Source organism: Bombina bombina, chromosome 4, assembly GCF_027579735.1.
Source record: "Bombina bombina isolate aBomBom1 chromosome 4, aBomBom1.pri, whole genome shotgun sequence".
NCBI lineage: Eukaryota > Metazoa > Chordata > Amphibia > Anura > Bombinatoridae > Bombina > Bombina bombina.
Genome location: NC_069502.1, coordinates 1,126,580,760 through 1,126,604,888, shown reverse-complemented (window position 1 = coordinate 1,126,604,888; position 24,129 = coordinate 1,126,580,760). Strand labels below are relative to the sequence as shown.

The window sequence follows — 24,129 nt, the reverse complement described above, 5'->3', positions numbered from 1 at the left end:
ACATATGCCCCATATTCTTTACTTCCTATCCCCAGGAATCAGGCTCTAAATGTGTAATTATTGGGATTTGGAAAACCATGGCAATAGTTATAATGAACCTAACTTATTAAATACTTCTATTGGACAATTGTTTCCATACTAAAAAGACCTTTTAATTATAGGTGATTGATTTTAATAAGTTTTATAGTAATTTACAGCAAATGGAAAATATGACATATAAAAAGTTTGCTCTAACATGCATATTATTTACAGACAATTTGCTAAAATTCATTTGTTGATGCAAAGTTTTTTTTATGATAGTCTTCATTATTTTATTTTGAATTGTTACATTTTTTCATATTCTCATATACATATCACCACATTTCCTGAAATCCTTTAATACCTCGCCCTAGTTGTAATCTCTGAAACGAGTTTTCCTAATGTGTATATTTATTTACATACTTCCATTGGGTGCATTTTCGGCATTGGAAAAAGCCTTTGCATTGCTTTCTAAAAGCAGAATCATTTAAACAATTGTGTTTCACAGTATGTTGGGCAAAAATAATAATAAATCAAGCTAATACCGCTCAACAAAATAACAGTGTTATGTCCCATGGATATTGCTGAGATGTTCTTATGTTGCTATAGCAATTACTGTGTACCATTTTCCTCTTAAATAAGTTCTGTGAAACGTTCAAAGGATATGTACGTTTTTGGTATACTGAGTTAATTAGTGTATTTTGTTTACTACTTACGATTTCTTCAGTAGTCCTACACTAACTTGGACCATAAAAAGCCAAATTGGTATATGCATTCAACTTACTCTTTTGAGTATAACAAAAAATATTTAAAGGAACCGTTTCTGCAAGGCTCAGGACTCCAGTACCTTAAAGCTAGAGTCCTTGAGTTTTGGTATCCTTTACTAAATAGTTCATTGCCAAAATGCACCTGTACAAGTGATCTTCCAGCAATATTAAAGATCCAATGATATACATTCCATAGGCCAAGAAAGACAAATGTAAAACAAGATAAGGAGGTGTTGTGTCTTCAAAATTTAAGGCACTGGTAAAGTTTCTTAGGTCAAAGGCTGCATCACAATTTTTTCCATTTAAAAAACTGTAGTCCATTAAATGGTCTATTGTTTCAACCAATCAGATCCTGAACATTTGATATTACTTCATCAAACTTACAGAAAGAGTAATAATAATCAATAGATTTTTTTCTATAGGTTTTGTGTATTATGGCACATTAGAAAAAAATAAACAGTCTGGGCACAAAAAGATAGCAGATATTTTAGAAGTAAATCTTTTGCGTCTCAATCTCTCTTTTTTGTTAACCGACTCTCTGGCCCTATGCAATAATTCTGAGCTCATGCATGTAAAAATGCTGGTTGTCTTAATGCTATACAGAATCATGGCTAATGTAGCATCTCAGTGAAGTTGGAGAAAACAGTTTTACTTAAAGTTTTCAATTATAGCAATCTCGTCAGTGGCACAGTGTGGAGTCAAGCCATTCAGGTAAATACTGTCACTTCTATTCATAGAGGACAGAACCTCTTTTTCATTGGTCAGAAGGTTTACTGACAAGGTTCTCTTGCATGGAGTCATTTCTTGACTAGGGCTCATTCCCAGTTCTGCTGAAAGTTTTCTTTTAATGGATGTTGCCCTTTGAAATTTATCATAGATTTCTACGCTTAGACGTCTCCGGGTTTCTTTGAATTCTGCTGTGACATTTGCTGTCCACTCCGCTGCATGAGCTCTGAATTCACCGACCTGCAGCAAAAGAAAATAGTAAAAAATACAAGTAAAGTAATGAATTTTGTCTTTCCTTTACATATAAAAAGAACAAAAAATGATTCTTTATTTACAGAACTTGCTTTTCATAAAAAAATGTAAGTAGTAAATCATGCAGTCAAAATGCCTGATGACAGCAGTTTATGATGAGGATGAAAGAAATAGGGTTTCAGAGAGCTAATATACCATAAAAATGCTGAATATTAAATATTGCTGAGTATTGAAAAACTATTTTGCATTATATATCTATAGATAGAGAGATAGATAGATAGATAGATGATAGATAGATAGATAGATAGAATTATTTCCATAGTCATATTTTTGTTTCTTTAAAAGAAAACTCATAATAAGCAATATGCTCTATCTATTGAACTAGTGCTGACTTTAATAGCCACACATTTTAATAATACTTGATTAACAGTAGGCAATGCTTAATTAAGTCTCATTTTAAATTATGCCATAAAACTATATTAGCATAGTATTATTAGTTTTTTTTAATGTAAAATGTACTCTGCCTTTGGAGATATTCCAATCCATCAGAGTTTGTCATGCTAGAACTTTGGTTTTTAACTATGGTGGTTATGGCTATCTTATTCCAGTACATTGAAAGCATCCCCTTAAACCAGGAAAATAATATAACTATAAATTTGTTTTCTTACACTCAGATTTTATAACATGAAAAACTACAAGAAATAGGCTTTTCAAGCTATGATTGGTCACAACCCCTTAAAAACGTTTATCTAATGATTTATCAACAAAAATCCTTATAGACTATAATGATATTTTTTTATTAACTATTTTTTTCTAAACTATTTTTTTCTAAACTAAGTTTTTCATACTTAACAAGCATTATCAATATATGATGTGCATTTAAAGGGACACTAAATAAGTACTAAATACGTTAGGCCAGAAGTGTAGCATTATTTAGCACATCGCTTGGGTTAGGGCAGGTATTACAAGTTGAAAGTGAAATGTTTGCATGCTAACCCAACAGGAGTTAAACATTACAGCACTAACCCTAAGGTAGTTATGAATATTTTATATTACAAATTACAATATTCTTCACATAGATGGAAATGTTCTTTTTATTTTTGAATAGATATTTATATATTTTTATATATATATATATATATATATATATATTTATGAGGTGTTTTTTTAAATATATATATATATACACACACACATATATATATATATATATATATATATATATATATATATATATATATATATATATATATATATAGGTATAGACATAGAGAAATATATATATATAGGAATATCTATTTAAAAATATATATACATTATAGCCATTTCCATTCAAATACTTTGTCATATACCATATACCTTTGAACCCTTATAATGTTTTAATTTTAATATTTCTGTGAATAATTTATATCAGATAGAGTATATATAAGTCTAATGCTTTATTTTAATGTATTTATGTTGTTTTGGTGCAACTTTTTATTTATCCCTAACCCTTTATGTAAGTTTTTCAGTCACTTTAACCAGACAAACGCAAATTTAGTTTGCGCTCGTGCAGTCATGTTTACTTTCAACTTGTAATATAAGCTCGTTAGCACAGGCATGATATTTCAATATTGCGGGTGCTAACATTAGTAATCTAGCCTTTTATAAGGATAGTATTGAGGCTATTTTCCACCTCCCTCTAGTCATGGATGCAGCCATATTGAAATGTAGCTTTCGCTACATTCCAGTGCTGACCTGACCTAGATTCCATAATGGCAGCACCCATGATAAGAGGGAGGTGCATGAAATGTATTTAGTGTTTAGTGTCCCCAATTTTTTTTAGCATTTTTAATAATGACATAATTTACATTTTTAAAACATCCAACCAATTCATATATGAACAGCCTGATATATCATATTTAGGTTGTATACAGTTCTTCAAAATTGTCTAATATAATGCTGTTTGTTTTATGAGGTGTGTGGTTGATTAGTTGACTGGATTCTGAATTGGATCATTTTAGGGGGTTGCAACCATGAATGTGACCTTGTCAAGATCCTATTTATTCCTAGCATGTTAGTCTATAATTTATTGTTTTTATGTTGTTTTGATATAAATTTGTTTGTAGTTATATCCATATCCTTAACTAATAGCTCACTAACAAACTGAATAATTTCAGTTACATCGCACTAAGTGTTAAAATGTGATATTTTGTATCATATTATGCATCATTAACCTTTATTTATTTAATACCCTTATATCCTGTATCACTATGCAATATGGGTATAATAAATAAAATAAAAAGTTTAAAATCAACTAGAATATACAATATGATACACAACAGCAAGTAGGTACATTCATACATGTTTTTATGTTTTAATCATCTGCCTTAATCTCTTATGTGTGTTTTCTTATTGATTGGAACGCCAAGTTGAATTATCCTTGTGCAGTCTATCCAGGGCATTTTCCTGCCACAAATGGATTTGAAAACTTTGTGATAAATTAGGGTTTTCAGAAGGATTGGAATGGGTTTGAGTATTCAAATGGCAAGAAAAGCCATAGTGCACATTTCTAATGGGAATTCACATGGATTGCAGTGAATCCCTGTGGCTTTTGTATATTATTTATGTGAGGTGTTTTAGATTGATACAGGCCAGAACATTAGATTTAAGGGTGTCCAAAAACTTGCCTATATTTCTATTATGTATATTTTTAATGTAAACATTACAATCCTTTCATAACAATTACATATTTAAACAATTTTCCTCTTGTTTTTTTTTTTTAGGACAATTTGAAGTCTGTTTGTTCCATTTACCAGTTTCATGAGGTAGTTTAATTTTATTTAAGTATCTCTAGAACTGATATAGAGTGGGGGTACACCTGTACCTGCAAGACTCGTAATACCAGCGGGCGTTAAAAAGCAGAGTTGGGACCTCTCAACGCTGCTTTTTAAGGCTAACGCAAGACTCGTAATCTAGGCGTATTTTGTTAAGAAATATTTGTGCTATCCCCTAACTAGAATAGGTTTTAAATTTCAGAACACTTATATTCATGTTAGTATATCTCTTTAAAATATTTATCAATGAGCTTGGAGTTCCAATAATTTTCCAAAACTATAAAACAAAGGATATGTTATAAATGTAATTTATCCCAGCTACTAAAGAACAGATTGGTTCATTAACAAATATGTCTTATGCCCAGATTCTAGCGACACAAAGTACATTTTAATAATTTCTAGTGCGACAAACAAGCACATCCCACTCAGCATATAAAATAGAAAAATATACAAGGTACATTGTCAGGAACTGCAATAATAATAATAATGACAGCCAAAGTACATGAAGATAAATGTAATTAATTTATAATGTTTAAGAAAATACTGTGCTTTCAAAACAATACAGTTTGATTACACTAAGGACAAATGAATATAGTTACATTGCTTGTATACTACGGCTCAATAATGATATTAAAATGTTTTGGTTTTCTATTTTTAAATATATTACTCTGCTCAAATGCATTCACATAATGTTTAAAACTAAGCGGCAGCACTTAAATTAATTATGTTTCTTAGTGCACAGTGTATTAGGCTTTCAATTAAAAACGTGCTTTAAATACAGCTTCTTAATGAGAAGTTCTAATGTAATTTATTACGTTAGTATGACTTATTACAGCAAACCTAGTTATGTGAGTTTATAAAGTTCTGGTGCAATTATTTATAAAAAATGAATGTCATTTTTGCATGACTCCATTAAGTAATTTACTATATCCATATATACAAAAATACAGCATCAAGAAAAAACTAAGAAAACAAGAAACAATCTAATAAAAACACTGCCTAGCCTTGTTAAACTTAAAATATGAGTATTCTTTTTTAAAAATATACAGCAGAGACAAAAAAGTAAAACGATACAGGAGAAAGATGGTGCTAATAATTAGAAAATACAAAAGTGTGTAGCAAATGTGATCTAAAAATGCAAATATAAAACAATAAAAATGTATAAACAGCTTGTATGTGTATAAACAAAACAAGGATATGTCCAATATTTTTAAATCCAGACTCTGGGCTACATTAACCAATTTACGGATGTAGTTTTGGAGTTTATGTTGTCCCATCTTTCAGCCAATAGTTAAAAAGCAGCAGTCTTCAGACCGCTGTTTCTTAAACTCTCCCCCAGCTCTTAGCTTTGGACTTAAAAGCTCCCTCCAGACTAGTCCAATGATAGACATGTCCCGTTATGAAAAAAAGGATTAATCATGTTATTTGTTAGGTCTTCCGAGTTATCGAAAATAGTAGAAATTTATCAGCGAAGTACAGCAAATATATGATACATGTTTACCCTGAATAAAGCAACTAATGTGATGCCAAAACTCTTAAAACAAGTATTATAATAAAGCTTGCACCATCAATATAGCAGTGTTAAACTATATGGGAAACAAATATGTGTTCCCAAGGTCACTTTTCAATGAATGATAAATGGCTCCCTTAGCATATAATACAAAATACAATCATAATTTGTAAAATGCACACACCTAAAACAGTGTTATACACAAAAATGGTAACATTTAAAAGAAATTAAACTAAATCTCAACTAAAACACAAAACCCTAGATTACAAGTGGAGCGATATTTTGAGCTAGATTTCGAGCATAAATTGTAATACAGTGAAATTCATATGTCGAGTATACCACATGCATCGGTGTGCTCCTATACAAGTTGACAGTATCATTCTCTCACTGAAGCGCATATATCACTCTAGCGCAAGTTACCAGAGTAGAAACCTACTTTTTTCCCATTAAACAAATGCAAATCACCAACACAATGACCATTCAGTAGGAATATCACCTACAATACAGGTGTTTGCATCAACATCTTTGTACAGTATGAAATGACAATAGCAATTTACATGTATGAAATTAACCTTTTTCACTTCCAAAGCAATAGCAAAACTTGTAAATGAATTATTTTTACATACTTAAACATTTGAGCAGGGATATTATTTGTGTATAGTACATGAGTGTATGGTGTATTATTTATATGTATCATACTTTAAAACTGTTCATTATACATTTTTTTTTCTAACTTTGGCAAGGTTTTGGTCTAGAAACAAAATGAACAGTATGTGGTAATAATATCTCTCATAAAAAAATGGCCTTGACTTTTCCAGTCTACTATAGTGGATTTAAAACATTTTGTAAAAAAGCACAATTTCAACCATTGAAACTATAATGAGCCATTTAAAAAAAAAAAAATCTCACTGTGCAGACCAGGTTTTAGAGGAAAAAATATTCCAACCTTTCCAATCATGTTCGTGCTTCTCATGGTAATGACCATGCTTTATATACAAGGTAAAATATAAAATACTGTCTAAACAAAATTATACTGGCAGCTGGTTGAGTATTATATTGTACTGCATTTGTCTCTCTTCATTAAGAATTAAAGGGGACAAATTCCTAAATATCTTATCTCTTAACATCTCTTGTTTAAGGTATGGGGTTTTATCCTGGGACTGGAGTTGTGTAAATCTGGATGAGTAGTCAGGACAAGTTGACACAAGCCAGAATAGCTGTGGGAGAGCTCTGCTTCTTAAATCCTGTCAAGGATCTCCTACTGGGCCATATAAAATAGGAAATTCTAAATTTTTCTTTTGTGATTCAGACAGAGCAATTGACTTATATTATCACATTTGCTTAGTTCCCATGATATTCTGTGTTGAAGAGATACCTAGGTATGCATCTGGAGCACTGCATGGCAGGAAATAGTGCTGCCATATAGTGCTCTAGAAATGGGTTGGCTTCTAAGCATATGTCTCTCCTTTTCAACAAAAGATACCAAGAGAACAAATAGTAAATGATAATCAAAGTAAATTAGAAAGTTGTCTAGAATTGCATGCTCTATCTGAATCTTGGAAGACATATCATATGCATATCCCTTTAATTAATCTTAATTAACCTGTTGGATTTAAAGAATCTACTTAGTTGCAATAGCCAGTCATCAAAACAAATGCTAGTCTGCACTCAGTCAAATGAAACTTTCATCAGTCAGATAGAGCACACAATTTTAAACAACTTTACAATTCACTTTTATTATCTAAATGTGCACAATCTTTTATATGCACACTTTCTGTGGCACCAGCTCCTGCTTAGCATGTGCAAGATTCCCAGATTATATGTATAAGTGTTTTTTGATTGGCTGATGGCTGTCACATGATGCATTAGGAAGGAAAATGTAACTAACAAAACACCTAGATTACGAGTTTTGCGTTATGGTGCGGTACGGCTATACCGCTGAAAAATTGGCCATTGCACGTGGAATGGCCGGTAACGCATATTACGAGTCGCAGCGGTATAGGCTGTAATGCAAGCATTTTAGCCTTAATGCAACCCTCCATTCTGCACTCAAAAAATGACATTTTAGTGCAGGATTTTCCATAGCGCCGTATTACAGGTTGTGCGGTCCGGCTAAAATGCTTGCATTAGAGCCTATACCGACACGATCCATTCCGCTATCTGAGAGCAGTAGTTATGGATTTTGCGAAACAAAAATGTTCCACAAAACTTATAACTAAAATGTTACAAAGTACACTAACACCCATAAACTACCAATTAACCACTAAACCGCCACTCTCCTGCATCGCAAACACTATACTACACCTATTAACCCCATATCTGCCACCCACCCACATTGTGACTATAAAATAAACCTATTAACCCCTAATCCACTGCCCACCAACATCGCCAACACTAATTAAATCTAGTAACCCTTAATCCGCCGCTCCCCGACATCTCTGACACTAAATAAAATGATTGACCCATAATCCGCCACCCCCGACATCACAAACACTAAATAAAACTATTAACCTCTAAACCGCCACCCGTATCGTAACTAATAAACAAAACATATTAACCCCAACATCGCCGGCCCCCCACATCGCAAAACACTAAAATAAACTATTAACCCCTAAATCTAACACCCCCCTAACTTTAAATTAAAAGTTACAATATATTAATTTTAAAATAAATAAAAACTTCTCTGTGAAATAAAAAAAATCTAAGATTAAACTAAAAATTAACCTAACATTACTAATCTAATAAAATAAATAAAAACTACCAATTAAAATTCCTAAATTACATGATTAAAAAAAACTAACACTACGAAAAATTAAAAAAACCTAAATTACAAATTTTAAAAATCCAAATACTATGAAAATTTTTTTTCATTCTTACATTACAAAAAATAATAAAAACAAAAAATACGAAAAATAAAAAACTCTAAGATTAAAAAAATAATAAACAATATTTTAAAAAAATAAAAACAATTACACCAAATCTAATAGCCTTATAAAAATAAAAAAGCCTACCCCAAAATATAAAAACCTAATCTGCAATAAACTACCTGTAAAAGGGCCTTTTGTAAGGCATTGCCCTAAGTTAAATGGCTCATTTACATACAAAAATGTACAAATTCCTCCAACAGTAAAAACCCAAACCAACCCAACCTATTCACCAAAATAAAAAAACTAAGTCTAAAAATCCTAAGCTACCCATTGCCCCTAAAGGTGCATTTGTATGGGCATTGCAGCTCTGCTCTTTTACAGTGTCCTAAGCCCTAATCTTAAAAAAAAACCCACTATCCCAAGAATATCTACTCACAGTTCCTGGAATCTGGACAGCCATCTCCATCCAGGCGGCAAGAAGTCTTCCTCCAGGCTGCGAGAAGTCTTCATCCAGGCAGGGGCATCTTCTAACTTCATCCAGGGGTGTGGAGCGGAGCTATCCAGGACCGGTGATGGCATCCTGCGCAGAGCGTCCTCTTCATACGATCACCACCGTACACTGAAGTTGAATGCAAGGTACACTTTAAAAATGGCATACCTTGCATTCCTATTGGCTGATTTGATTCTTCAAATTCAAATCAGTCAATAGGATGAGAGCTACTGAAATCCTATTGTCTGCTCAAATCAGCCAATATGCTTTCAGTAGCTCTCATCCTATTGGTTGATTTAAATTTGAAGAGTCATATCAGTCAATAAGAATGCAAGGTACGCAATTTTTAAACGGGTACCTTGCATTCAACTTCAGTGTACAGCGGTGATCGTATGAAGAGGATGCTCCACACAGGATGTTATCGCCGGTCCTGCATAGCTCTGCTCCCCGCAACCGGGCTGAAGATAGAAGACGCCCCCGTGATGGATGAAGATGTCGCCGCCTGGATGAAGACTTCTCGCCACCTGGATGGAGATGGATGTCCGGACTTCAGGAACTGTGTGTAGATATTCTGGGTTTAGTGTTAGTTTTTTTGTTTGTTATTTTTTGTTTGTTTTTTAAGATTAGGGCTTTGGGCACTGTAAAAGAACTGAATGCCCTTTTAAGGGCAGTAAAAGAGCTGATTGTCCTTTTAAGGGCAATGCCCATACAAATGCCCCTTTAGGGGCAATGGGTAGCTTAGGTTTTTTCTAGAATTAGGTTTTTTTTTATTTTGGGGGGTAGGTTGGGTGGGGAGTTTTACTGTTTTTGGGACTTTGTAATTTTTTGTATGTAAAAGAGCTGTTTAACTTAGGGCAATGCCCTACAAAAGGCCCTTTTAAGGGCTATTGGTAGTTGTAGGTTAGGGGGTGTTTTTTGAAGTCTTCATCCAGGCTGCGAGAAGTCTTCATCCAGGCAGGGGCATCTTCTAACTTCATCCCGGGGTGCAGAGCGAAGATATCCAGGACCGGTGATGACATCCTGTGCAGAGCATCCTCTTCATACGATCACCACCGTACACTGAAGTTGAATGCAAGGTACACGTTTAAAAATGGCATACCTTGCATTTCTATTGGCTGATTTAATTCTTCAAATTCAAATCAGTCAATAGGATGAGAGCTACTGAAATCCTATTGGCTGCTCAAATCAGTAGCTCTCATCCTATTGGTTGATTTAAACTTGAAGAATCATATCAGTCAATAGGATTGCAAGGTACGCTATTTTTAAACGGGTACCTTGCATTCAACTTAAGTGTACGGCGGTGATCGTATGAAGAGGATGCTCCACACAGGATGTTATCGCCGGTCCTGCATAGCTCTGCTCCCCGCAACCGTGATGAAGATAGAAGATGCCCCCGCGATGGATGAAGATGTCGCCGCCTGGATGAAAACTTCTCGCCGCCTGGATGGAGATGGATGTCCGGACTTCAGGAACTGTGTGTAGATATTCTGGGTTTAGTGTTATTTTTTTTAATTTTTTTTTAAGATTAGGGCTATGGGCACTGTAAAAGAACTGAATGCCCTTTTAAGGGCAGTAAAAGAGCTGATTGTCCTTTTAAGGGCAATGTCCATACAAATGCCCTTTTAGGGGCAATGGGTAGCTTAGGTTTTTTCTAGACTTAGGTTTTTTATTTTGGAGGGTAGGTTGGGTGGGGAGTTTTACTGTTGGGGCACTTTGTAATTTTTTGTATGTAAAAGAGCTCTTTAACTTAGGACAATGCCCTACAAAAGGCCCTTTTAAGGACTATTGGTAATTGTAGGTTAGGGGGCGTTTTTTATTTTGGGGGGCTTTTTTATTTTTTATAGGGCTATTAGATTAGGTTTAATTGTTTTTATTTTTGATAATTTAATTTATTATTTTTTTTATTTTTCATAATTTTAGTGTTTATTATTTTTTGTAATGTTAGATTTTTTCTCTCATAGTATTAGGTTTATTTAAATTTGTAATTTAGGTTTTTTAATTGGTATTTTTTTCATTTTATTAGAATAGTTATGTTAGGTTAATTTATAATTTAATCTTAGGGTTTTTTTTATTTCACAGCTAAGTTTTTATTTATTTTAAGATAGTTATAGTGTAACTTTTAATTTAAAGTTAGATGGTGTTAGGTTTAGGGATTTAGTGTTTTGCGATGTGGGGGTCTAGCGGTTTAGGGGTTAATAGGTTTAGTTTATTAGTTACGATGTGGGGGGCTGGCGATTTAGGGTTTAATAGGTTTAATTATTATTTGCGATGTGGGGGGCCGGTGGTTTAGGGTATAATAGTTTTATTTAGTGTCAGTGATGTCGGGGAGAGGCGGATTAGGGGTTAATAGGTTTATTTAGTGTTGGCGATGTCGAGGAGAGGCGGATTAGGGGTTAATAACTTTATTTAGTGTCTACGATGTCGGTGGCAACGGATTAGGGGTGTTTAGACTAGGGGTTTATGTTAGGGTGTTAGGTTTAAATTTAACTTTCTTTTCCCCAAAGAGATCAATGGAGTTGCGTTACGGCGATTTGCCATTCCGCGATCGCAAGTGTTAGTTTTTTTTTGTAACACTCTCTCCCCATTGATGTCTATGGGGGAAAGCGTGCACAAGCACTTAAACTCAGCCCTTGGCTTTTGTGCGGTATGGAGCTTAACGTACCCTACCACATAGCACATAGAGGTTTTTCAGTTACTCGTAATGGCAGTTCATTTTATTGCATTCTTTGCACACCCAGTATAGCACAAACCTCGTAATCTAGGTGTTTGACATTTGTCAGAAAAAAAATATACTACTCATTTGACATTCAAACTAAGTGCTTTTGTGTAGTCTATTTATTATGCATTTCTTGATTAAATGGACATTCCAGCCATAATTGGAAATCTCATGGATACATTTCAGTTTTGAATAGAAGCATTTTTGCAATATACACGTATTAGCAAAAATGCTTCTAATAAAAGCTATAGCTGTTTCAAAAGTGTATTTAAGTATGCACCGTGCACCAGCATTTTAAACACAGCACTTGCTCAGAGAACCTAAGGTGCTTGTACCATCTGGTAATGACTCAATTTGTAAATTGCTGACATGATACAAACCCCACTGGCACTCTGAGCAGCTGAAGTATTTAAAATGCTGGTGCACTGAGAAGATGTAGCTATGCTTCACATGCACGTGCAGAGAAAAATGTTAACACTAAAACAGTGATATCTTTTACTAGAAGTGTTTTTGCTAATACATGTATATTACAAATATGTTTCTATTCAAAGATGTAATTCATCTATGTGCAGTTACATTTTGACCGGAATGTCCCTTTAAGCAATTCTACTGTGTTTAGTGGTCCATTAGCTCTTTGTTGTTTGACAATGTCTTAAAATGAGTAATATAAACATAAAATAATATTTGTACTAATATGAATACCCAGAGAGAACCCTCGTACCTGTTATACAAAAACAAATATTTTCTAAACCGTTTTTGGGCTACACTCTTGGGATTAAAGTAGAGAAAGAATGTAAAAGAAATCTGAGATCAATAAAAAAAGCAAACCGTGGAATTATTTATAAACATTCTTCTATCCATTGAGAATTTACTCATGAGAGGAAATTGATATTTACCCAAAATGCACCTGGACATGTATTCCCAAATCATTATACATTTATACTAATGTAGAATATGCAAAATTAGAAATATAATCTTAATAATAAATCATTTAAACATAACAACAATTAATCACATTTTATCTGTAACTAAAGATCACAACTAAGAATAAAAAATGATTCTGTTATTTTAACAAATGTTCTGGATACAAGTTTATAAAGATTTGTTGTTTTTATAGAAAATCAATAAACAACCAGCTTGAGCCCCAGGTAATAAATCCCTGTAACAACCATGAAATAGCAACTGAAGATATAGACATGTATCCACCATGGTTATATTGTACATAATGCTGCTGTATCTGCCCAGCCTTACGGGTGCATACAACAGCTATATGATGTTATCGTTGTCCATAGATCATGCCTAATTGGTACTCCATATTAAAGGTACAGTCAACGTTGTTTAAAAAGATAGATAATCCCTTTGTTATCCATTCCCTAGTTTTGCATAACTAACACAGTTAGTATCTAAGGGGCATATAACTAACACAGTTAGTATCTAAGGGGCATATGTATCAAGCTCCGTATGGCGGTCGATGCCCCTCGTTTCCGGCGAGCCTTCAGGCTAAAGACTGTTGCTCCATAACTTGTCTGCCATTTGGCTGCAAATCTGCAGGGGGCGGCATTGCACCAGCTCAGCTCACAAAAACTGCTGATGCAATGATAAATGCCAACAGCGTATGCTACTTCGTACCATGTCCACTCGCACATTGATAAATATGCCCCTATGCCTCTACAAAATGCCCCCTTATATCAGTTCTTTTGACAGACTTGCATTTTAGCCAATCAGTGCTTACCCCTAGGTAACTTCACATGTGTGAGCTCAATGTTATCTATATGACACACATGAACTAACACCCTCTCGAGGGGAAAAACTGTCAAAATGCATTCACATAAGAGGCAGTCTTCAAGGTCTAAGAAATTAGCATATGTACCTCCTAGGTTTAGCTTTCAACTAAGAATACCAAGAGATCAAAGCAAATTTATGATAAAAGTAAAATGGAAAGTTGTTTAAAATTACATGCCCTAGGTTGCGGAGGAGGAGCTTGTGAACAGGTCACGCTTTGCAAGTTTCCAGATCCCTGCAGCTGAACCATTGGCGGTTAAATCGCACTGAACGCCTTAGTGACCGAGGTAAAGCCTGCAGCAGGGCAGCTCTTTGCTCTGAGGGACCACCGGAGCGCATTATTGCATCTTGCACTCTGACTTTGTACCTTGGAGCCTCACAAATGTCATCCCATGAATAGTGCTCCTGAAGGCATCAGATTCACTGTTGGCAGTCCCTTCCTCCCACCGGTGCTGCGTGAGGGGGTTAGATAGCCTAATCTTTGGTTAACAATTTTTGCTACATGGGTTGTAATGCTTCCTCCATTCTCTAGTAATCCCTCCCTTCCACTGGTGTTGCGTGAGGGAGGCTGGTTATCAACCTCCAGCGTGTCCTAGTCTACTGCTTGGAGCCCGAACACCTGGCTTATACAGCGGCAGTCCCTCCCTCAGACAGGGGCTGCATGAGGGGGTCGATAGCCATATTCTAAGGGCATCCTGGCAATATCGCAAGCCTAGCCGATCCGCCTGTCTATCCGGCAGCTCCCCCTCCCACAGGTGCTGTGTGTGGGGGACGAGATCTGTCTATTCATCGATATCCAACTCTCTGAGAGTTCTCAATGATCCATCGCACAACAGTGGAGCAAAGCAAGTCTCTTTTTCCTAGAGGTCCTCTGCTCTTGAGGGGTGAGTGGGATACAACTAGCGGGTTTGTTACTCGCCATACATTACCTATTTTTTTCCCCTTTTTTGCACAAAGAAAGTGAGCTTAAGGAAATAAGTGAAAATAAAGGCAAGAAGAAACCGGGGAAAGGCTTTATGAAAGAATTTAGCCAGTAAACGGCAAAAAACCCATATTGTAATTTCAAACTCTTACTAAAATGCCTACATGGGGTTGTTTCTTTGCTCCACTTAAAACTTTCCGAATTTAAAGTTTGCCCCTACCTTTGCAACAGATGTAATACAGCCGAACATTTAAACAGTGACTTCCACCACTCATTCCTCCCCTGCCATTCTATAATTAAGGAAAGGGGAAAAAGGGGAAGGAAGTCTAGGCCAACCTTTAACATTCTTAGAAATCTTTCCTGCCTATCTTGGTCACACATATCCTTTCAAGCCCAATCAGCGTCATGGACTCTTTTTCCTAGAGGTCCTCTGCTCTTGAGGGGTGAGTGGGATACAACCAGCGGGTTTGTTACTCGCCACACATTACCTATTTTTTTTTCCCTTTTTTTGCACAAAGAAAGTGAGTTTAAGGAAATAAGTGAAAATAAAGGCAAGAAGAAACCGGGGAAAGGCTTTATGAAAGAATTTAGCCAGAAAACGGCAAAAACCCATATTGTAATTTCAAACTCTTATTAAAATGCCTACATGGGGTTGTTTCTTTGCTCCACTTTAAACTTTCCAAATTTAAAGTTTGCCCCTACCTTTGCAACAGATGTAATACAGCCGATCATTTAAACAGTGACTTCCACCACTCATTCCTCCCCTGCCATTCTATAATTAAGGAAAGGGGAAAAAGGGGAAGGAAGTCTAGGCCAACCTTTAACGTTCTTATTAATCTTTCCTGCCTATCTTGGTCACACATATCCTTTCAAGCTCAATCAGCGTCACGGACTCTGGAATCAAGAGTAACAACATAAGCTAAAATATCACAACCTAACTTTTCTCTTGTCTATCGTCAAGAGTGTAACTTTTCTTAACCGAAGGAAGCCTGCTGTGGCCAGTCAGTTAGTATTAACCCTGTAGGACATTTTTTAAGATTTTCTGGCTGTCTCCTTCTCCACTGGGTCTGTATATAATATCTATTGAATGTACATGTGCAAACCTTTGACTGTTAAGTTCAATACCTTCTTAAACTATTATCTTAATCGGTCTGCGTATACAGGAACTTACTGCTAAATCTCTTGATAATTTCGCTTGTATTCAGTGTTCGGTTTTTTTTTTAATTGTTTTTTAAATATCTTTATTGATGATAAAAAAAATGAATAACAACATATCCTGGAGACGCAGCTCCATCAACGGTTATAGCAACAACCTTATTGCTTACAAATATATAAACTCAAAAGGTTGAACCAACTTGTTGCAGAAGTCGCAATGGTTATTAATAAGCATATACAACATGTTATCCAGTCCATAAGTACAGTATCTCAAACTTCCCGTTTGCTGGACATGTTTGTTATCCCCATGTTACAGTTTTACATTTATTGCTGGTATTTATCTAATTGGAGTTATGACAGCTATGATGCTATCTTATTGTACGGCTCCATTTAAATACAAATAAATAAACAAGAATTATAATGAAATCAAAAGCATTTCCGGTGGTCCTTGTGTGTGCAATTTGTCTTCTGTTTTGTTTATCACTTCAACATTTCTATTAAGTCCCCCTCCCTGTCTATTAGTGTGTTTTATTGGTCGTCTCTGTGTGCATTCCATCTCATTGTCATGTATTCAAACTGTTCCAGTTTGCTAATTCGGAGGAAGTAATACCTTTCCATTAAGAGTGTGCTGTCTACTTGGCGTTTCCAAGCGGAGATATCTGGTATTTCCGCGGTTTTCCACCTCTGTGGGACTAACATCTTAGCACTATTCAACATTATGTACAACAGCGACTGTTTTGACTCATCTTTGGTGTTCAGGAGTTTATGGAGCAGTAGAATACATGGTTCGACTGGTATTTGTGTAGATAGGGTTTTGTTAATTTGTGTGATTACGTCTCTCCAAAAAGTGCCCAATTTATCGCATTGCCACCATATATGTAACATATCTGAGCAACCACCGCATCCCCTCCAGCAATGCTTGCTGGCATTCTTGTATATTTTCTGTAGGCGCTGTGGTGTGAGATACCAACGGGACAGAAATTTGTAGTTCATTTCTTGCATTTTGGCCGAGGATGACGCTTTTTTATTTAATAAGAAGATCTTTGTCCACTCCTTGGGGGTTATGTCAGTGCCTAGCTCTGAGGCCCATTTATGGCAGTAGGACGGAAGATCATCTTGGCTTATGTTAGACAGGCATCTATACAAAATTGATATAGTATGGCGTTGGTATTTTGGCGATATACAAAGTTTCTTGAAGGGTGTTAGTAGACGTGATATATTACTTTTTTGCTTGTCTGTGTTTAAATAGTGCGTTAATTGCACGTGTGTGTACCAATTGAATTGTACGTATGGTATGGAATCCGAGATCTCTTGCATTGTGAGAAGTTTGCCTTTCGGTGTAATGCACCTTAGTATCCTGTCTCTTAGTTGTGGGGGGGTGTCTCCTTCTGCTTTACAGTTTGGAATGAAAGAAAACTCAGGATTCTTGGTGAATGGGGTCAGTGGTGCAGGTCTCGTAGTGATGTGTGTACTGGTGTTAATGGTTGCATTACATTGCGAGAAAATCTCAGACAACAGCGGATTTTTTCGTATTATTTCTGGTCTATGCGATGGCTGTAACCAAGCCAAGCCTCCCACATTTTCTGTTTTTAGGATTTCCCTATCTAGCTGGATCCACTGCTTATTTGTGGAGTTGTGACTCCAGTCAATTATTCTGTGAAAAAGTGTCGCCTGCCTATATTGGGGGATGTGCGGTAGTCCCAAACCACCCCTTTCTCTCGTTCGGTAAAGTGTTTTTTTAGGTACTCTAGGCTTAATGCCATTCCATATAAATGATTCTATATTACCTTGTATTTGACTAAGGTATTCTTTTGGTAATGCGATAGGTAATGTTTGTAAGACATATAATATGCCGGGTAAGATGTTCATTTTCACTGTGTGGATTCTCCCTATCCATGACAATGGTTTACCTTTCCAATTTGACATATCTCTTAGTTTTTGGTAATTAGTATCCCTAGATATTTGATTTGGGTCTGCTGTAATTTAAGGGGACAGTTATCCATTAATTTAGCCATTTCTTGTGTGGGGATATTCACATTTAAAACTTCCGATTTGGTTAGATTGAGGTGAAAATTTGATACTTTGCCATATTCTCTAAAGATATGCAGCAACGTGGGTAGTGATGTTTCTAAGTTGGTCAAAGTGAGTAAGATATCATCCGCATACATTACGAGCTTATATTCTGTCTTGGTCGTGTGTATTCCTCTGATTTTTGGGTCTGATCTGATCTTACTGGCTAAAACCTCTATGGAGAGTGCGAACAATAAGGGCGACAGGGGACACCCCTGTCTTGTGCCATTTCTGATGTTGAATGAGTCAGAGAGGATAGAGTTAGTTCTGACCTTTGCTGTGGGTTTGGTGTATAAAGAGAAAACCTTGTCCAGAAAGCCTTCGCCTATGTTAATTGCGGACAGGGTGGCCCTGAGAAAGTCCTAGTCCACCCTGTCAAAAGCCTTTTCGGCATCTGTGGATATGAGGGCCATAGCCTGGTTTGTGTTTTTTGCATGCGCCATTAGTTGTAAAATTTTTAGCGTGTTGTCCCTGGCCTCTCTCCCTGGTATAAAGCCTACTTGGTCTGGAGCAATTAAATGTGATAGCAGAGGGTTTAATCTGTTGGCCAGTATTCTTGCCATTATCTTTATGTCTGTGTTCAGGAGGGATATAGGCCTGAAGTTTTCAGGTGTGTCAGGAGGTCTGCCTGGTTTTGGCAGCACCGTGATATGGGCCTCTAGCATAGAATCGGGGAGGTCTTTTCCCTGGTCAATCGTGCTAAATAACTTTTCAAGTTTTGGGCCAAGGACATCCACAAATTTTTTATAGTATTTGGTGCTAAATCCGTCTGGGCCTGGGCTCTTTCCAGTTGGGAGGGCTTTTATCGCCCTTTTTATTTCAGCTACACTAATGGGTAGATCTAAGGCTGAGGATTGTTCTTCATTCAGTTTGGGCAGGTCTATGTTTTGTAAGTATTTAGAAATAGCCTCTCTCTTATTATCTGATGTTATGTCTTTGGGTTCAGTATCTGCAATATTATATAATGCCGAGTAGTATGTGCGAAATGTTTCTGCTATGGATTTGCTATCATACTGAGCCTGACCTGTCTTATTTTTAAGGAGGCGTATGTGTGTTTTCATTTGTTTATGTTTGAGCGATCTGGCTAGAATTCTGCCAGCTTTGTTTCCCTGACCGTAATACCTCTGTTGCATGGCTAGCGCTCTTTTTTGCTGTTCCTGGTCGAGGAATGCATTTATTTCTCTCCTAGTTTGATTAAGGCTGTTAGTGAGTTCTACATTGTAAGGGTCTCTTTTATGAGTCTGCTCTTTCTGATATAACTCTTGCAACAGGGATCTATATTTATTTCTGTTTTGTTGTTGAGCTTTATATTTTAGTTGTTCCCCTCTTACTACACTTGTGCGCTTCCCAGAAAGTAGACCATGGCATGTCAGGAGTAATGTTATTCTCAAAATAATCAACCAATGTTTTCTCTATTTTGGGCTGTAGGAGTGGGTGATCTAGTAAACTATCATCCAGTCTCCACATGAAAGGTGTCAGGGGGCTATTGGGCCATTCTATTTGGCAGAGAACTGGTGCATGGTCTGACCATGTCTTAGCCAGTATGGATACTTTTTTGATGGTAGTGAGACCGACGGAATCTGTAAGACTATAGTCTATTCTTGAATATACACTGTGGGGGTGTGAGTAAAAGGTATAGTCCCTAGTGGCAGGGTGGTAAATACGCCATGTGTCATGTAGGGCTAGCAACCTAATTTGGTTATAAATGCCTTTGATGTCTCTTTTAGGGATATTGGTGGAGCCAGCTGAGGTGTCTAGGGCTGGGTCAAAGGGGGTGTTGAAGTCGCCCCCTACTATAAGTATGCCCTTAGTGTGTTCAAGGATTTTATTAGAGAGCTTGCTCATGAACACAAGCTGTTGCTTGTTAGGGAAGTACACATTGACCAGAGTGACAGGTCGTCCATGTAATAGCCCTGTCAGGATGAGAATTCTTCCTTCTGTGTCTTTTTCTATATGTAGAAGTTCCAGTGGAACATCATTTCTGATCAGGATGCCTACGCCATTCTTTTTGGAGGGGCCGGACGAGAAATAAGCTGTAGTGTATTTTGTGTGAAACCATTTGGGTTCATGGCCTTTTTTAAAATGTGTCTCCTGTATTAGAATAATTGCCCCTTTTTGATTATACAAATCGTTTAGTATTATGGAGCGTTTGTGGGGGGTGTTAAACCCTTTAACATTTGCTGTTATAATGTTGTTCGGGTGTGCAATTGGAGTATTTGGCATATTGAGATTTGTAGGTTAGCGTCTTTTAGAGTGTTATATATTGTATGTGAGACACAAAGTTCTGTGTAATCTACCAGAACTGCAGGACGCTTGTTTGGTGTAGGTGAAGAAGTGGGGTGTGGACAGTACGTTTGCTGTAGCACTATCTGTGTGTGTGTTGTGTGGACCACCGGAAATATAAGTCAGCAACAAATGATATAGACAATATACAGAATGTAATTAACACTTCTTTCAACAAATATATAAATAACAAACTTAGTTGAAACAGAGTTCCAAACAATATTTACTGTAGTGGAACAAAACAAAGGAGGGTAGAGTCTTTTATCCCCCTCCGCAGCAACCTTTTGATGTGTATGTTAGGTACCTGTGAGCAAACGGTGGCTCCATGCCTGTCTGCTTGCTGAACCTGTGATGTGTTTGTGTGCGGGTACAAATATCTGTTACAATTCTGTATGTAGCTAAAGTCTTGACACAGTGTGGTTTGTGTTTACCATCTAATGTTTTGCGTTATGTCTTCCCTTTAGACCTCTATGTTATGGTGTGTGGCCAAAGTTCTATTGGATTATGGTCTCAAGATGTGCAGGCCATATAGTGTTTTTGTGCTGTTGTAGATGTATGTATATGCGATAAATTTATAGTGGCGTCACAGGTGTTTTTTACATATAGCATCATTAAATTTTGCATATCACAAAGCCTAAATATACAACTATCATACTTATCTATCTGCTACTTCAGATCAATAATCGTCCGAATCCTGAATCACCAGAAACATGGTCATAGGGGTATCAGTTGTAGTCCAGTAAGGGCGCAGTTTGCGCCATCTGAGTGATATTCCGTTGTTCTGAAGGTATCTTGTCTTTTCCTGGTTGCGGGGGGTCAAATGATTTTGGGGTTTGTATTTGCAAAGCATCACAAAATGTTGACAGGTCATCCATGCAGCAAAAAGTCACTGTTGTGTCTCCCCTTGTGGCTGTTAGGCTTACAGGGAAGCCCCACCTGTATGGAATTTTTTGAGCTCTTAGTAGGGATGTGAGAAATTGCAGGTCTCTTCTTTTTTGTAATGTTGCAGGGCTAAGGTCTTGAAAGATTTGGATTTGTATGCCTGACGTGCATAATTTGTCGCTTCTGCCTTGCATGCCTCAGCATCTCTTCTTTGTCCACATAGTTGAGAAACTTTACTATTATGTCCCGTGGCGGAGCTTTTGTGGATGGTTTTGCTCTTAAAGCCCTGTGTGTCAGTGTTCTGTTTTATGTTGAATATATCTCTGAATATCCTAGCTGAATAATACAATCTTTTTTCCTACTGTTTACTGGCTTAACAAGGCTCAGTGCCTTTATTCAGCACTCTTCACAGTATATAAATGCATAAGAGAATTGCCAGATTTAGCAACATAATTTTGCAACTTAACTAATTTGCTACACTAAAGTTATTGTACCCTGCATTGTCGTTACGCCATAAAATTCAGTGTCTAAGTCTCTTAAAACATTTAGACTATACTAACCTATCTTTTTTATATATGGTTATATTTCTTCTATGCCTGTGATTTTAAAAAAACAAAACAAAAAAAAAACTACCCGGGTTAGCCTGGGGGCAAAATAAAATAATTAGATACATAGATTTAGATTCACATAGCTTGGTGTGATTATAGCTTAAATAACTAGCAACTTAATTGCATACATTGTTTGTTTTATGCTGAAGATATTTCTGTCTATCTCATTTGGAAATATAAGCTTCTCTCTTATTGTTTAGTGGCTTAGTAAGGCTCACAGCTTCTATCCAGCATACTCAGCAATGTATAGATCATAAAGTTGTGCTGGACTCAGCCATATTATAATATAATTTTTCCAATTCGCTATATCTAAACTTTATCTTGCACAGTGCTTATGCCAGAAAACCTATTGTGCAGGTCTCTTAAAACATTTAGACTCTACTAGCCCGATTTCTCTAGTACAATGTTATATCCCCCTATTCTGAAATTGGAAAAATCCACCTGGGTTAATCTCGGGGGTAATAGTAGAGTAACCAAGATATATAAGTTAAGATTATTTAGTCCTGTTGGTTTTGTAGTTCTTCAGCTCAAATACCTAACATCTTCTTTACCCAAGGAGCATAATCACAGCAGGAGCCTCAATTCGCACGGATACCACTCTATTGAGCAATCTGTTTTTCATTTATCATATTTATTCTCAGGAGCATCCTTAATAATAATTCCCCTTAAATTAAGGGGTTCAACAAAGTCAAGTCCTTAGCAGGTGGATCCTGATGATTAATAGCTAACGGGCCTCCTATATAGGGGACTAGTTGTTGAATGCAGCCCAGTGCTTCTGTGCCATCTTCTGGTCTATTCCCTTTACAATTCCCTTAAGCACCTCACTTTTTAGTGTTATTCTCTCCTCTTCCTCACAACCCGCAATTCCGGTAGAAGTTCATCCCGAGTCTACTCCAACTAATACTCTCAATCTCATGACCACTCAGGAATCTCAATCTTTAGTCTCCAATATAATAGATGCCATAACTCCCAAATTTGGCTCATTAAGAGCTGAAATTAAACATGTAATTTTGTCCTTGACAACAGAAGTTAGGCAATTATCTAAAAGGATACAAGAAGCCGAGCAGACAATCTCAGATTTGGAAGATGTGTCTAACTCATATGTTCCTAAGATCGAGAGTAATTACAATGAGCTAGTTAAACTTCAGACTAAGCTAGAATACCTCTAAAATAGATCGAGAAGAAACAATCTTAGAATTATCAGAGTCCCGGAATCTAGCCAACAGGATGATTTGATGAAATTTATGTCACACACTCTTCCACAATTACTAAATATCCCCCCATCCTTATCACCCCTCACAATCGAGACTGGGGAGACTCTCAGAATCCTTGAGGAGTTCCACTAAATCCAGGCCTATTATTGCCAAAATCTTAAATTATCAGGACAAAGTATTATTCTTACAATACTTTCGCAAAAATCAACCAATAGTAAGCTAAATTACAGCTCTTTCAAGATTTTTCTTTTAAAACTTCCTTGAGGTGAAGGGAGCTATCCCCAGTATGTGGCAAAATGATAAAGGCAGGATGGCAGGCCACGGTCATATATCCAGCCAGATTAAGGGTAATAGTGGATGGTCAAACCTTATTTTTTGACTCAGCTCAGGAGGCAGAGAAAAAACTTGCTGAGTATGGGGTTAAATAAACTAGTATTAAGATGTTTTGGTGAATTTTACATAACTAAGCCACATTATGGAATCAGGTCTAATCAGGGTTAATTCCAATTGCAGATGTTTAGATAACCTACTCTGCCCTTCCCTTTTTTTTTCTCCTTCTCTGCTCTCCTTCCGCATGCCTGTTTTTTTTACGATAAATAAATGGCTAGAGATAATTACCTCAGGCTGACCTTGTGGAACGTTGGTGGCATTACGTCACCAATAAAACGTAAAACAATTATATCACATTTACAGAAACTCAATAGGAGTATCACATTTATTCAGGAAACACACTTAAAATTAGAAGAATCTATGAAACTAAAATCTTCCTGGGTAGGAGACGTTTTCGCCACTTCCTCTACTAACAGAAAAAAAGGAGTCACAATTCTCCTGGGGAAGAAGTTAATCTATGAAACACTACTTACAATAATCGACCCAGATAGCCGATTTATAATTCTCAAACTGAAGATAGCCAATTCAACTTATAGTCTCTGTAACCTTTATGCCCCAAATGTTTTTGACCCAACATTTTGGGAGTCTCTCCAAGCTAAGATCCTTCAGGTAGTGGAAGGTCATCTGATAGTGGCAGGTGACTTTAATATGTCCCCCAATA

General features: G+C 36.4%; 1 protein-coding gene across 1 annotated transcript in view; it reads right to left on the bottom strand.

Moving 5' to 3' along the window:
• Positions 1 to 285: 285 nt before the first annotated feature.
• Positions 286 to 24,129, bottom strand: part of KCNK2 (potassium two pore domain channel subfamily K member 2) — a 314,492-nt gene continuing 290,648 nt past the window's right edge. Inside the window, exon 7 of the mRNA XM_053712494.1 lies at positions 286 to 1,751. Coding sequence (XP_053568469.1) covers positions 1,434 to 1,751 — 318 coding nt within the window. The 3' untranslated portion in view covers positions 286 to 1,433. The remainder of the gene's footprint in view (positions 1,752 to 24,129) is intronic.